This window comes from Podarcis filfolensis (assembly GCF_964270895.1).
Source record: "Podarcis filfolensis genome assembly, chromosome: 16".
In the NCBI taxonomy this organism is placed as follows: Eukaryota; Metazoa; Chordata; class Lepidosauria; order Squamata; family Lacertidae; genus Podarcis; species Podarcis filfolensis.
This window is the reverse complement of record NC_139620.1, coordinates 4,742,606-4,758,805: the sequence shown is the minus strand read 5'-3', so window position 1 is coordinate 4,758,805 and position 16,200 is coordinate 4,742,606. Positions and strand designations below refer to the sequence as shown.

Sequence of the window (16,200 nt, the reverse complement as noted above, 5' to 3'; positions counted from 1 at the left end):
AGTACTGGAAGACACAAGAGCTACCCACCCTGGAAGAGTGGCAGATGAAGCTGATGGACTATATGGAATTGGCGGAAATGACTGGCAGAATCCGAGACCAGGGAGAAGAGGCGGTGGAGGAAGACTGGAAGAAATTTAAAGTATATCTTCAGAAATATTGTAAAATTAATGAATGTTAAATCTATGTTTGGATTGGCAATAAGTGGTAATTAGCAACAAAAGTTAACAAGAATATGTAAAAAATGAACTGATAAATGGACGAAAATATTGAGTTATAATATGCTATGATATAGAGTTAAGATAAATGAAAAAGGGTAAGAATTTGCTGAATTGATTATGTAAATGGGAATACAAAAGGGGGAGGTGTGAGGAGGTAAAGGAAACAAGCATATGAACTTAAAGATATCAAAAAATGGATTTGTTTTTTAATGTTTTCCTAACTATTTGTTTTTTGTATTTTGTATTTTTTTTCTTGTTTGTTTTTCTATGAATTTTTGTATTTTTCTTTGTTTTCTTTTTTCATTTTTTACTTTTCTCTGTGGTTTTTTCATTCTGTAAATCTCTGTTTTTTGTAAAATCCCAATAAATATTTTATAAAAAAAAAAATAGAGGTCCCGGGCCCTAAGGAAGTTAGATTATCCTCCACCAGGGCCAGGGCCTTCTCAGTGTTGGCTCCGACCTGGTGGAATGCTATGTCTGATGAGACCAGGGCCCTGCAGGATTTAACTTCCTTCCTCAGTGCCTGTAAGACAGAGCTATTCCACCTGGCTTTCAACTTGAACTTAGTCTGATGTTTTATTCCCCTTCCTTCCCTCCCCCTCCCTTTTTTCCACTCTGAGACCCCACAGCTAATTCTCCCCTGGTCTCCATGCTGGCCCAAATAGGACTAATTTAGCCAGCTAGCCCTGGCGATCATCTAATGTTTATTGGATGGATTTCCCCCCAAATTGATTTTTCAATTCTGAATTTATCGTTATTCACGTTTTATACCGTATTTTATGCTGTTTTTTGTTGCATCAATTGTTTTAAATTTGTTGTTAGCCGCCCTGAGCCTGGTTTTTGAACCGGGAAGGGCGGGGTATAAATAAAAAAATATTATTGTTTATTGTTATTATTATAGGCAGGGAGTTCCAGCAGTCAAGTGGGCATATAATGGGGTAAGGCGATCGCACAGGTAGAGTGGTCCCAAGTTGTTAAGGACTTTATATCTGAAGGTGCGTCTCCACCCCCATCCTTCTGCCCGGACGCTGAGGTCCAGCACCGAGGGCCTTCTGGCGGTTCCCTCATTGCGAGAAGCAAAACTACAGGGAACCAGGCAGAGGGCCTTCTCGGTAGTGGCGCCTGCCCTGTAGAACACCCTCCCACCAGATGTCAAAGAGAAAAATAACTACCAAACTTTTAGAAGACATCTAAAGGCAGCCCTGTTTAGGGAAGCTTTTAATGTTTAATAAGTTATTGTATTTTAGTGTTTTGTTGGAAGCCGCCCAGAGATGGGCAGGGTATAAATAAATTATTATTATTATTATTATTATTATTATTATTATTATTATTATTACCAATCGTTTCTGAATCCCAGTTGCTAATATGACATATTAGTGCATAATAATACAATAATAACTAATATGATATATTAGTGTATTTTTGGTATTTGTGGAAGCTGCCCAGAGTGGCTGGGGAAACCCAGCCAGATGGGCGGGGTACAAATAATAAATTATTATTATTATTATTATTATTATTATTATTATTATGCTAATACTAACACCTTGAACTAGACCCGGTAGCAAATCAGTGGCCGGTGCAGGTTTTCTATGCTGACAAGGCCTCCCTCCTGTCTGCAATCCTGTTGCTTCTGACTGCAGCGTGAGGGGAAACCCCACAGTGAGCGCATTGCGGCAATCCAGTCTTGAAGTAACCAATGCAGGAAAAAGCTGCAGCCCGTTCTTTTGGCCAGGTAAATCTCAAACCAATGCGGGAAGGGATTAGAAAGCCGAGATGGACAGGTTTGCCCGTCGCAGGCTCCAAAGTGGGAGAGACAGCCTGGGCACGTGCGTTCCACCTGCTGCCCGCCTCAGGAGCCCAACCTGTTCCAGGTGTGTCTGGCTTCACCTCTTTGCCTCGTGATGCTGACAGGTGAGGCGGTCCATGCCCTGACTTGCAAGAGGCACCGCAGCGTCTGGTCTCAGCCCACATCAAAAGCAGCTGCTGCTCTCTATCACCCACAGGGAGCTCTTGTGGGTGAACCAGTTGTTTCGCCAGGGAATTTGCAGGAGGGATGCTTTGGCAAGGAGCTTTTATCTCTCTCTCTCTCTCTCTCTTTCTCTGCCCTGCAAAACAGGAACTGGGGGAGGATATTGGCCTAAGAAGGGATGCGGGTGGTGCTGTGGGTTAAACCACAGAGCCTAGGACTTGCCGATCAGAAGGTCGGCGGTTCGAATCCCCGCGACGGGGTGAGCTCCCGTTGCTCGGTCTCTGCTTCTGCCAACCTAGCAGTTTGAAAGCACGCCAAAAAGTGCAAGTAGATAAATAGGTACTGCTCCAGCGGGAAGGTAAACGGCGATTCCATGCGCTGCTCTGGTTTGCCAGGAGCGGCTTAGTCATGATGGCCACATGACCCGGATGCTGTCCATGAATAATTTTATAAGCTATCATGTCACCTCTTACTTGTCTTTCCCCTGAATTGAAAAGTTCCAATCGCCGCAACTTTTCCTTACAGGGGAGTTGCTTCAGCCATTTGATCGTTTTTGCTTGCCCCTTTCTGTACTTGCAGACCCACTAGCCCCCATCCTCCATCTACTTAGGTGACCACTTTCCAGGAGAAATTGCAGCCCAGGGACGCTGCCTGTGTCTCTGTAATGAAGGCCTCTACCTTGAAAGAACAACAGGTTCGTGATTCAATTAGTTGACGCACCATGCATCAAAGTGGACTTTGGCCTGTGTGTGTGGACACCTGTCATGTACCGGTATCTGCTTGCAAATCTGGGTATTGGCTGTTGGCTGAGAGCCTCGGCTTTCAACGCAGAGGTTACTGTACTTTTTCTGCAGTGTTGCAAAGGATCTGTCCTCCATGTGTGGTGCTGCCTGTTCTCTGAGGATGTGAGTAGATCAGCAATATCGTCCTTTGGTTTCAGGTTTTTTTGTGTGTTCGCTTTTTCTGCATAAACTTCAGTTTAAAACATGTCGGTATTTTGAGACAAATGTGCATTAATGATTCCAGTGGAAACACTTCAATTTCCTTAGAAAGTTACTTATAATACTGAAAGCATGCTGCAGTTAAGCTAGAGAATTTTAAGTTGGACGTTTGCCCCCAAAGTTCAACTAGCCAGATTTCTTGCAATGCTTGGAAGCACGGCTAACGAATCCCTGAGAGATGGGCCAGCCAGCCTCTGCTTAAAGATCTCCAAGGCAGGCGAGTCCGCCACCTTATGATGCAGTCTGTCCTTCCATTGAACAGCTGTTACTGCCAGAAAGTTCTTCTTAATGTTTAGTCGGAACCTCCTTTCCCATCATTTGAACCCATTGGTACAGAGCCTTTACCGTCCAGCGCAGCAGAAAGCAAGCTGGCTCTGTTTTCCATGGGACAGACAGCCTTTCGGGTATTTTAAGGTACCGTATTTTTTGCACCTGACCATAAGACGCACCTAGTTTTTAGAGGAGGAAAACAAGAAAAAAATAATATTCTGAATGAAACAGTGGATGTATGATTTTTGTGGTTCATGCTGTGGCCACAGACATGTGATTTGACGGTGGGTTTGGGGTAGCCCAATGCAAAAATACTGAGAATTCATGTGGATCCGTGCCTTGTAACCATGTTTTTGCGCCATTGCAGCCCCACGAAACAGTGGGTGCATGGTTTTTTTGGTGCAGGCTGTAGCCATGGACATGCTATGTGATCTGATGGTGAATTTGGGGTGACCCAATGCAAAAATCCTGAGGATCCATGTGGATCCGTGCTTTGTAACCACGTTTTTGCACCATTGTGGCCCCACGAAACAGTGGGTGCGTGGTTTTTTTGGTGCAGGCTGTAGCCACGGACATGCTATGTGATCTGATGGTGAATTTGGGGTGACCCAATGCAAAAATCCTGAGGATCCAGGGACCACGCATTCGCTCCATAAGACGCACAGACATTTCCCCTTGCTTTTTAGGAAGAAAAAAGTGTGTCATATGGAGTGAAAAATACAGCAGCTATCATATTGTTGGACGATTCAGTGCAACTAGGCTTGCAGAAGAGGGGTTCATGCATCAAAAAAGCCCACGCTGTCCCTTGAAAATTTGGCGCAGTCAGCAGTACACCGTCAGTAACCGTCAGAAAGCAGTAACTAACAAGAAGCACACATCACCGTCACATGTCAAAAGCAGGCAGCCAAACCGGACTTGCCAATCTCAAGCCAAATCAGCAAATTGTTGGGTGATGCCAGCTTCCAAGGATGCGGCTAAAGGGCTTTGTTTGCAGGTTTGCAAAGTTTATGGTTTAAGAACTTAATATGTATGCAGTGGCATTTTTGAGCTCGGCACTGCAAGGCCATACCCTCCAATGTTTCTCCAGTGAAAATAGGGACGTCCTATTCCATAAGAATAGAGGGACGCGGGCGGCGCTGTGGGTTAAACCACAGAGCCTAGGGCTTGCTGATCAGAAGGTCGGCGGTTCGAATCCCCGCGACAGGGTGAGTTCCCGTTGCTCGGTCCCTGCTCCTGCCAAGCTAGCAATTTGAAAGCACGAAGTACAAGTAGATAAATAGGTAAATGGCGGGAAGGTAAATGGCGTTTCCGTGCGCTTCTCTGGTTTGCCAGAAGCGGCTTAGTCCTGCTGGCCACATGACCCGGAAGCTGTACGTCAGCTCCCTCGGCCAATAAAGCGAGATGAGCGCCGTAACCCCGGAGTCGTCCGCAACTGGACCTAATGGTCATGGGTCCCTTTACACTTTACCTTTATTCCATAATAATAGTAGTCATAATAATTTATTATTTATACCCCACCCACCTGACTGGGTTGCCCCGGCCACTCTGGGCAGCTTCCAACATATATACAGGGTTGCCTTCAGATGTCTTCTAAAGGTTGTATAGTTACTTATCTCCTTGGCTCGGGGATCGCATGATTCCATACCCGCCAACATTTCTCTGATGAAAAGAGGGGTGCACTAAGGAAAAGCGGGGAATTCTGGGATCAAAACTGGGACGGCTTCTGTAAATCTGGGACAGTCCCAGGAAAACAGGGAGGCTCAGAGGGTCTGCAAGTTGGTTAAAGAGTTTGTACGGACACAGGGCTCCATGTGTGTGGTTTTGAAAAAGAACCACTAACTTCTCCTGACAATGACCCCCCCTTGGCCAAAGAGTCCTCAGCCAGGAAACTGACCAGCAGCTTGTGCTGTGTGTCTCGGGGGAAATAAACCGATTCTCATCAAATGGGCTTTGTGCCAATCACCTCCACTCATAGTTTGGGTCAATCATGGGATCACAGCCAGGTCTGTACACCCCCTGCCCCCCGCCTCTGTCAGAACCTATTAGTGCATGGAGGCCTTAGTAGGGGATTGGCTTTCGTCCCTCTGGGCTGTGGGTTTGCGTGTCAGAGGAATCCTCAGAGATTGTACTAATTCCATTTTCTGCCAGAAGGCTTATGACCCAGAGATAGGCGTGTGAAACGCAGCCTGTCCCCATAAGGCCTTTTTTCTTTTCTTTTTTGGGGCTCTCAGGTGTATTAGTATTACCTAGGGGTATGGGCAGTGAGGTATGGAGCCAGTGAGAGATTTTACTTTCTTGGGCTCCATGATCACTGCAGATGGTGACAGCAGTCACAAAATTAAAAGATGCCTGCTTCTTGGGAGAAAAGCAATGGCAAACATAGACAGCATCTTAAAAAGCAGAGACATCACCCTGCCAACAAAGGTCCGCATAGTTAAACCTATGGTTTTCCCAGTCGTGATGTATGGAAGTGAGAGCTGGACCATAAAGAAGGCTGATCGCCGAAGAATGGATGCTTTTGAATTATGGTGCTGGAGGAGACTCTTGAGAGTCCTATGGACTGCAAGAAGGTAAAACGTATCCGTTCTTAAGGAAATCAGACCTGAGTGCTCACTGGAAGGACAGATCCTGAAGCTGAGGCTCCAAGACTTTGGCCACCTCATGAGAAGAGAAGACTCCCTGGAAAAGACCCTGATGTTGGGCAAGATGGAGGGGGCAAGGAGAAGGGGACGACAGAGGACGAGATGGTTGGACAGTGTTCTTGAAGCTACCAGCATGAGTTTGACCAAACTGCAGGAGGCAGAGGAAGACAGGCGTGCCTGGCGTGCTCTGGTCCATGGGGTCACGAAGAGTCGGACACGACTAAACGACTAAACAACAACAGGGGAATGGGGGCACTCTAGGACAAGCTAGATGCCAATACCAGACCTCCAGATTTGTCCTGAAGTCTCCAGGTGGTATCTGGAGGGCTTGAATGTCCAGGTGGGCACTGCAGGAGTTGGGTGCAAATTATAGCATCCACAGTCTGGGTTTGCCCTCCTCTGCTCCCCTCTCCTAATAAAATTGTCCGTGGAGCCAGTCCCTGTGACATCTCGGGGTATGTGTGTGTGTTTCCCTTGACATCACCAGGGTCCCACCCTAGGTCTCCAGTTTGGGCCTTGAAATTTCAGGGTCTGGGATGCTCCACCTACAGACAACAGATGTCTACACATTTCTTCCATTTGGGGTACTCTCATGAGGACCCTAGTGCATATCACCCATAAAATGCATCAGGGGGTGGATGCACAGGGGGGGAAATCCGCTAGAAAGAAGTCAGAAATTAGATCTTTTGAACAAAAGAAAAATATCTCTATGGAAAATTGTGTTGTAAAATTTGCTGCTCTCTGGTGCCATCTGGTGTTGTATGTTTATAGTGCATTCAAATCACTTTTTCTTTACTAATGTAGCTGAGTCCATGGTTCCAAAAGTATTTAAGATCATCATAATACTTTGATGCCTTCTTGCTGCTGCACTGGAAGGATAATTAAGTATGTCATATTTTAGACAGTGCTATGTCAAGACTGAAGCTTAACAACAGCAGCCAGCATTGTGTTATTCATTTGTTCAGTTTGTTAATCACCTGATACAGACCAGTCTCTGGGCAGCTTTAAACCAAGTTAGAACCATGCAAAGAATCTACAACCACAATAATAAAGCACCATGAGGGTTGTCCTTGGTTATCGCAGTTTAGATTATTTATTATTTTTAATAGTGTATTGTTCTATTAATTTATTAATTTATACACACCTCTTTACCCTGGCTTTTGATGCTTGGGGTGTATATTTTAATGCTTGCATTTTTAAGTTGTTTGAAACTGTTTATGATATTATGGATTGATTTCTCTGGCTTTTGGTTAACCAGAATGCACTGAACACCAGAATTAAGTACTGTACTGTAAAGTCCTAGCTCCCCCTCCTGGCCGCTAAAGCAATAGCAAATCCATGCATGCCAATATACCTGAATGACTGCAGAAAATAATTTGCATGATGCTAGTTCTGTTTCCTGAACCAATCAAAATGGAATAACTGGTTGGTTATGAATAACGAGATGGTTGGACAGTGTTCTCGAAGCTACGAACATGAGTTTGACCAAACTGCGGGAGGCAGTGGAAGACAGGAATGCCTGGTGTGCTCTGGCCCATGGGGTCACGAAGAGTCGGACACGACTAAACGACTAAACAACAAAAAGTTCTGTTTCAAGCGTCAGTTGGCTTTTACTGCTGCTGTCTCAGTCCTGTGTGCAAAAACATTTTTGTTGTTGTAAAAAAAAAAAGCTATTAATTGCCAGGCAAGCCTTTATTTTTATTTTTTCCAATCAACCCATCAATACATAACAATAAAAAAATCAGTGCAGGCACACATAATAAATGCTTAAACCTGTGCTTTACATATTATACAAGTATTAAGCGCCGGTTTCTTATTTTTTATTTTTTTGTATTGATCGGTGGATTTTAACCGGCGTTATAAAAAATTTGCCTAGCAGTTGAGAAGCCACGGATAGTTCAATGATTTTATTTTTCACATATAGTTTTGCATTGACTATTGGCTGATTTTTAAAAAAAAAAAAAGCTTGCAGTGGGAAAGCTATTGATAAATCAGCAACGAGCTTAATTCGTTTATTCATAGAGTTATTAGTCATTTTATTGCTATGGGGTTGGTGTTTTTTTCTACCTCCTTCCCCCCGCCCCTATGCTATTGCTTTATATATTGGTACAAGGCCTCTTTCTGAACATGAGCCATTGTTGGCTCTTTTATTTATCATGCAATGTTCTTAGGTAGGGTAAGGTGATTTCCAATATGCCCTTTTAAATGTTTAGACTACTAGTGTAAAGCTTTTAATATTTGATGAATTTTTGTATTTTAATGTTGTGCTGGAATCCGGCCAGAGTGGTTGGAGAAACACAGCCAGATGGGTGGGGAAGAAAGGAAGGAATAAATAAATACAACAACAACAACAAGAAGAAGAATGGCAGATGAAGATGATGGATTTTTCGGAGCTAGCTGACCTAACCGGAAGAGTCCGCAACCAGAAGGAGGAGGCGTATCAGGAAGAGTGGCTTAAATTTAATGATTACTTAAACATGTTAAGTTAAATGAACTGAAAACAGCTTGCAGATACTTAATTGGCTCAGGATTTTTATTCATGTTAAGTGTGGAATTAATATGTTTAATTTTATAATGTGAAGATCTAAGGATGTTAATGTTTAAGTTAAATTTTATAAGAACTGTGATTTGGAAAACCGTTAAAAGGACATGCAATGAAATTCAACCAAGGGGAAGCGAGGAAGTCACTTAACAATGTTAACAAGTGTAATTTTCAATAAGGCTATGATTTATGTTTGTTTGTCTTATGTGTTTGTTTGCTTATAATGTTGTGAAAACCAATAAATTTTTTTTTGAAAAACAATACCAAAACAACAACCACCACCACAACTATTATTATTATTATTATTATTATTATTATTATTATTATTATTATTATTATCTTCAATTGACTGGGGGGGGACCGAAAATAGCAGTAAGGAGGCCGTCCCTATACGGTGATAACGGGAGAGGACTTTGACCTCCTCCTCTCCCCGCAGGCCTTTCCCGTTGCCATGGTTACCAGGACTAGGCCGCAGGCCGGAGAAGCGAGAAGCGGGGAGGAAACACGCGTTTCCGGTTCCGGTTCGCGGCTCCGGGGGGACCGGCTGAGGCAGCAGCGGGTGAGTGTAGTCCTTGGTGGGGGCGCGCGAGGAAGCGCCTCTCTGCCCCGCTTCCCTTCGGGTCCGCCGTAGGCCGCGCGCATCCCCGGCCTCTATTAGGAGCTGCTGCCCCGGGAGGCGGGCTGAAAAATAATGTGGCGGTTCCCTCGGAGGATAGCGTTCCTCTCCCTGTCGTCGTGGAAATTATTATTTTGGGGGGGCGGTTAACCCTCCCCATTGAGGGGGGAAGGGGGCCTGCGCTTAGTTTTTGTTAATTTGCAGTTGACGGGAGAAGTTGGGGCGCCTCCCGTTTTATTTCGTTTGTTGAAATGAAATTTATTTCATGCCCCACCTTTTCCTCCGAGGGAGGTCGAGGTGGGGAAAATTCATAACCCCCCCTCCTTTTTCCCGTTTTACCTTCTCACAGAGACCCTGTGAGGTAGATTAGGTTGAGAGATGAGTGACTGGCCCAAGGTCACCCCAAAAAGGGGGAGATTCCTCCAAATTGGGGCCTCCCTTCATTATCCTCCCCTCCGTACATAATTTTATGGTGTTTATTATAGTCAGGTAAATTTTAGGTGGCCCCAAAGAGCCTGGAAGGGGCAACGAAAACGGCCGAGGGTTGTCTCCAGCTTATTTCTACTCAGAGTAGACCTGTTGGAATCAATGGATCTAAGTTAGTCATGTCTCTTAACTTCAGTGGGTTTGCTCTGAGTAGGAATTAGCATTGGATAAAATCCCAATTTTCACAATTTCAGAATTGGGCCATGAACTGAGAAAATAGCAGAGAAAGCCAGTATTTTCTTTCTTTTTTTTTTTAAAAAAAAGGTGACTGGAGTTTCAGCACTCTGCATGGATCTACTTTGAGATCTGCCAACCGGACAGCCAAATGAGAAATGATTACTTTGGTACATTTATTATAATAATAATTTATTGAATTTTGTTGTTTATCACATTTATTGCCTATTTTTCCTTTTTTAAGTATCTCAGAGTTACTTACAGCAATAAATAAATAACATAGGCATTTAACACCAGCATAAAAACAGAGAAAATTCATTCATACTGTATTTGTCTAAAGGCAGGACTAAAAAATCCCACCCACTGAAGGAGGCAGCCGATAATAAAAAGCCAAAGGCCTGTGTACCCACAGAAGACACTTAGAATTATTATTGTTTTAGGTAACAATTCATGAATTGCCTTTTACATGCATGTCTTGAAGCAATTCGTAGTCATGTCATTAAAACAGCTATGATAGTTTTTAAAACAATACAAAGAAACCCCAGATTTGTAAGAAGGCTTAAAAACAATACAAAAGGGGGACCGAAGGCAGAGGGACACCTGGGTGCTGGTGGTCTCCTAACAACTTTCAGCACCCACAACAAAGTCCAGTTCCCAGGATTCTTTGGGGCGAGCAATGCCTGTCAAAAAAGTGGTATGAAAACTTTAAATGTATATTGCAGATGGGAGGTCAGAGAGATTTGAACCAGGACTTTCTTGTGCATCTAGCACTAACAGTAGTCCCCCAATATATTTATTTATGTTTAGCTGTGAGGTGTCCTTTTATTATTATTATTTTTAAAAGGTATCTTTTGGAGAGTCTCTTGTTTGGGCCAGAAGCTGATGGCCTGCAGTTCCTGGAGTTAGAAACAGCTACACCTAAGATGGCCAATCACTTGAAATTCGTCGCTCGGACAGTGATGGTGCCCAATGGCAATGTGGAGGCTGCCTATCGAGTCCTCAACAGGTAAAGACATCCTTTGGCCTTGCTGCACCCCAGGACTGGCTGCAATGTTTTGAATCCGCGCTATGGGGTGAGTTCCCATTGTTTTGCTCCAGCTCCTGCCAACCTAGCAGCTTGAAAGCATACCAGAGCGAGTAGATGAATAGGTACCACTGTGTTGGGAAGGTAAATGGCGTTTCCATGCGCTTTGGCACTCGTCACAGTATTCTGTTGCACCAGAAGCGGTTTAGTCATGCTGGCCACATGACCCAGAAAACTGTCTGCGGACAAACGCGGGCTCCCTCAGCCTGAAAGTGAAATGAGCGCCACACTCCAAAGTCAGATTCAACTGGACTTAACCATCCATGGGTCATTTTCACAATGTTTCTATGAGCTGAATGAGTAGCTTTTGCTTTTATTTCCTGATTGTATTTTGAGCAGCCATGTGTGGCTGCTAGGGCAAAAGCACGTAGGCGACTTGTGTTGTCAAGTTAGGTGGTTTTATGCAACCTTCGTCAGGAGAAAGGGAGAGTCGTGACTTGTAATGCTGTCTTGTAAGCAAGCTTTAGTCAACATGTGGCTGTCATGCCCTCTGCTGGCTGGATATCATAAATGGAACTTTTTAAATGATGGGCTCAGGCAGTATGCTTTAAAAATATATATACAAATAGCTTGAGTTCTGTTCTTCGGAACCAGTGCCTGCTGCTATATGAGTGTTTAGGCTTTTGAGTTGCAAAGTGTGCCTTTACAGGATTCAAGTGGTACTTAATTTGGTTGCAGAACTTTATTGGTGTGTGTGTATCTTGCAATGTCTGCTTATAATGTGGAGGGTGGGTGACCATTCAGCAAAAATGGGTGCCCATGGCATGGTAACCCAAAAGCATTTTTGTTCTTGGTTAGTGTCTGATACCAGCTGTGGGTCTGTGATGGGGAGATGGGCTATGCCCTGTTCCCATGAAATATTACCTGTTTTTGAGAGAGATTTACTGCATAAGGCAGCTTTTCCTGTTCTTAGATTGCGTGCAAATGCAAGGAGGGTTGAGTGAGACAGGGAGAAAATGCGAGGGCTCGGTAAGGACTAAGGACTAGATGCTTGAGGCTGCAGGAATGTTTTGCAACACCTGTCTTCAACTGGTGGACCTGCAACTGCGTTGTGGCCTGACCCATGCAAATATTTAGTAAAAGATTAAGAAACGAGTCCCCCAAATGCATGTTTGGGTTAAAAGTAGGCCCTAAGCTTCAAAGGTTGAAGATACCTGTGTTATTATATATGTGCTGGCTGCTAAAACAAAATTGTTCAATGGACAGAATTGCATAGGCTATAAAACCTAAAGGCCTTTACATCCAAATTGCTTGGGGATGGGTGCCCACCACATTCTGCTGGAAGTTTGGATGGCATTGTGGGGCCAGGAAGGAGAAGGCAGAAAGTTGCAAGGACTCCAGACATGGCAGCGTCTTGGCAGGCTGAGAAAACAATCGTTCCTGACCTCCCTGATGCCTGTGATGCATCAGGGAGCTTTCCTCAGAGAGCGGGGATAATTGCAGGGTCAGAGCAAATTGCTTCCTGGTTGCGGGGGAAGCGATTTCCCCTCCAATAGCTCGCCTGCCTCTCTCTGCATTTTTCTCAGGCTTCCACTGAAGGGTTTAAAAATAGCTAGAAGTACAGTTGCTGTGGTCCGGTGTGTGTGTGTGTGTGTAGCTTTTTTGCTGCGCCCTCTGCATGTTCCCTTCAGATGCCTGTGTCGCCAGCTAGCCAAACATGTGTCTTCCCTCACAGTCCCAGCCCATGAGACTAGGAGCAAGGATGTGCACGAGGTTGCATAAGCCCATTCTGAGAAACCTCTGGCCTCGGGATTGGCTGGCCTGCTGGGTGGAGGGGGCCACTGAGCTCCCTCTCGTTGGGTGCCGGGTGCTGGTGGGCGGAGCTTGGAGCTCATTCAGGATTATTTTTCATCCAACCCTGACAGGCTGGCACTCCCAGGCCATGTGAATGCAAAACGAGGCAGAGCAAGCCAGAATTGTTTTTAAACTCTCATAAAGAGAAAATTGGCATTTATATTATTTTTTTGTTTTGTTTTTAAAGCTATCTGCGCTGCTGCTTCTGTTGCTCAGAAATAAATTGCAGATTTCAACTTAGAATTCATGCCTGGGAGAGTTGCCGTTGAATAGTTTTTGGGGTCTATGGGTCCTTGCAATGATTGGCAAATCTCTTTGTCTCAGCTACCTTACAGCCCTGTAAGGTAGGCTGATATTATCCTCATCCTGCAAAGCAGAGAGAGCTGATTTTGTGACAGGGGAATGACTCAATGGCTAAGTGAGATTCGAATCTGGAGGGCTCTCTCTGACCCACTATCCAGCTTCCATTTGTCAACCTCTCAGGATCGGTTAGCTACAAAGGTGTTCAGTACTGTATATGGCTTTTCATAATTGCAGCCTCACCTCCTAATTCTCCTTCTCACCCACCAGCCTATTGCAGTGCATTGGCTCTCCAGCTTTTTTTGGGTGGGGGCTGTTTTTATTTTATTTTAGAGCCTTCCTGTGAGTCCTAGATCACCTTGCCTGAATCTCAGGTTTGGAACCAGGATGTGGGGGACCCTTGCCGCAGTAAGATGTCCTTTTGGCAAAATTATGATAGCCCTAATTGATATTGGAGAATTTTTGGTGGCTTAGATATTTTGCAAGTCATGATGATGATGATGATGATGACGACGACTAAAGATTCAGTTTATCGCTCACCCTTCACCATCAGGTCCCAGGGTGGGATCCAGCAATTTAAAATTCAGCACTACAAGCTGTTCAAACAAATTATAGTCACGGAAATAGGGTGGGTCCTGAAAATACGTATCTCAAGTGTCAAAAGCTGGGGTGAAAAGGTGTGTCTTCAGCACGATCATCATGTTTTTATGGCATTTCCTCTAAAGTGCTTCAGCATAAAAAAAGAGGAGGAGGACGGTGGTTATTTTAGTTCTTTTTAGAGTTATTTTTAGAGTGGGAGTCAGATACAGCTGGCAGCTATCAGCTTTTCTGTATTTGGCACAGAGGAAGATGGTGGGTTGCTATCCTGATTCTGGCCTCATCTGACAAGAATTTGACCCTGTTCTTCTTTTTGTTCTCTGCTCAGGGTCCTAACTATGGACGGGATCATTGACAGGAGCAAGCGCCAACGGTATTATGAGAAGCCCTGCCGCAAGAGGCAGCGGGAGGCGTACGAGACGTGCCGGAGGATCTATAACACGGAAATGGCTCGAAAGATCAACTTCCTCATGCGGAAGAACCGCTCAGACCCCTGGCTTGGTTGCTGAGCTTGGAAGGCACGTCCGAGCATAGTAACTGCTGCAAAACCGACCTTTGCGAGATGAGCTGTTTATGACTTTTCTGAGCAAAGCTAACTGAATAAGTGGAAGAGTAAAACACACACCCCCATCCACTTCAGTGGGATCTCTGAAAGACTGACTCCCCATTTTTTTGGTTTGAAAATATCTTTATGTTATCTTTTTTTTAAAAAAAAATCAACCTTCTATATTGTTTGTCAGCAACAAACTTCACTAGTGTGTTACCGTTTGATATATTGTGTGTTAAGCAAAAGTCGCTGGGCAGTCCATCCCAAGCAGAAGCAGTTTTGCTTGGAGGTGTTGACTTGGGTTGTTGAACGCTTCAGAATTATGGGGAGGATCGGCCCTTTGCTGGGAGAACTAATACATGAGGCAGAGACTTGGTTGCATACAGTTCTACATGCTGGTATGTTTGCTTTCTTGGGTAAACATTTAAAAAAATAAAAAGAGGGTTCTCCCTCGACAGTTGACAGACACTCTCATTGTAGCTTTGCTTATTGACTTGGCTTATGTCCAGCTTCCGGCCATTTTAATGGACTTGTCTTTCAGAGGCCAATAAAACAATCAGTTTTTAAAGCAATTTTGAGGTGCTCTTGTCTGGATAAGGGCTAAAGTAAGAAATACTCAACGTGGTAAAGTGGAGAAAATGTAAAGATGTACAGCAAGTGAGGATGTAGGAGTAGTAGTAATAATATATTATTTATACCCCGCCAATCTGCCTGGGTTTCCCCATTGTTGGAAGTGGAACTGAGGAAGTTGCCTTCTGCTGAGCCAGACTCTTGATCCATCTAGCATAATACTGTCTACAAGTGACTGGGTTTGGGGACAGGGAGCAGGTTTATAACTTGCACCACACTGTTCATCACCCCTGATTTATTGCACAAAGGTGTTGTTGCATAACAGCGCTTAGCAAAAGTAGGCTACACTCCAAGGTTGCTTTAAATTGTCCCTTTATAGCCACTTCCAGGATAATTACAGTAGCCTATTCTGCAGAGTTGTTGTTAGCCATTCTTTGCCTGGGCCCACCTCCCATCTCTGATATTGCCAGGACTACATTATAGGGTTTTTGCAAGTCATGGTCTCTTTACCTCCCCCACCCCTCATGCTGCAGATAAAAAAAAAAACCAACCTTATGCAGAATCAGAGCTTTGATCTAGCTAGCAGAAGGTAGTGTGCTGTGGAAGCAACTCTCGGAGGTTTCAGACGAGTCTTTTTTTCTAGCCCTACCTGGAGATGCTGAGGAGTGAACCTGTTCTCTGCATGCAGAACAGGTTCTTTTCCACTGAACTATGACTTGCTCATGAAAGGTTCAGTGGCCTACTTTTTTAAAAAAAAAAGTAAAAAAAAAATTGGTCATTTTTCATAATAGAAGGGTTACAGACATAAGCAAATACAGAATGCAGTAAAAATGATGGTGCAAACAAGAATACAGAAGAAAGGGAGAAGGAAACTGCGGAACAAAGGAGTGCAACGCAACTTGAAAGAGCAATTGTATATAAAGAGAAGAAAGAGAGTTAATTTAGTTATCAATAAAGCCTCCACATGTTTATCCACAAAATGGGGAACTAGCGGGCTGTGCATCTGGTTTAACATAAGATCTTCTGCCATGTTCTATTTTGGACAAACCATTAAAGACTCTTCTTTGGTGTGTCAAATGCCCCCTTTCCTTCCCTTCCCTAGCCATTCCTCCTGTGAAGGGAGTGAGTTAGGCTTTCAGTGGGAAGCCACCAACACCAGTGAGAAGCACAGAAAGATTGATGCAAAATGGATGGGTTAATGCCGCACTCTGGGGGAGAGGAGCGCCAGGGCTGGATTTGGAGAGAGCACCTGGGATGCGATTGTAGAGGTGGTGCTATATATTTGACTCCAGGATGCCTGAATGGTGCAGCAACTACCTGACTTTCAGAAGACATCAGAAGACAGCCCTGTTTAGGGAAGTTTTTAATGTTCGATGCTTTACTATTCTG

The 16,200-nt window shown here is 44.3% G+C and overlaps 1 protein-coding gene across 4 annotated transcripts; it reads left to right on the top strand.

Annotated features, from left to right (window-relative positions):
• Window positions 1-9,156: 9,156 nt before the first annotated feature.
• On the top strand, window positions 9,157-14,709 carry MRPS21 (mitochondrial ribosomal protein S21). 4 transcript variants are annotated; one of them, XM_083591684.1, is made up of 4 exons: window positions 9,719-10,089; window positions 10,260-10,359; window positions 10,764-10,925; window positions 14,023-14,709. In XM_083591684.1, exons 3-4 carry the CDS (start codon window positions 10,843-10,845, stop codon window positions 14,201-14,203), a joined length of 264 nt encoding a protein of 87 aa, XP_083447810.1. In that variant the 5' UTR covers window positions 9,719-10,089; window positions 10,260-10,359; window positions 10,764-10,842; the 3' UTR covers window positions 14,204-14,709. The 4 variants fall into 4 exon arrangements, with proteins under 4 accessions (XP_083447811.1, XP_083447808.1, XP_083447810.1 ...); XM_083591685.1 differs by lacking the exons at window positions 9,719-10,089; window positions 10,260-10,359 and adding an exon at window positions 9,157-9,202; XM_083591682.1 differs by lacking the exon at window positions 10,260-10,359 and having other exon boundaries at window positions 9,195-10,089.
• The last annotated feature ends 1,491 nt before the right edge of the window (window positions 14,710-16,200 follow it).

Excerpts from the sequence above, each read along its gene's own strand:
- MRPS21 (XM_083591685.1), top strand. The coding sequence starts at position 10,843 with ATGGCCAATCACTTGAAATTCGTCGCTCGGACAGTGATGGTGCCCAAT. Across the intron at positions 10,926-14,022 it reads GCCTATCGAGTCCTCAACAG|GGTCCTAACTATGGACGGGA; the intron begins GTAAAGACATCC and ends TTCTCTGCTCAG.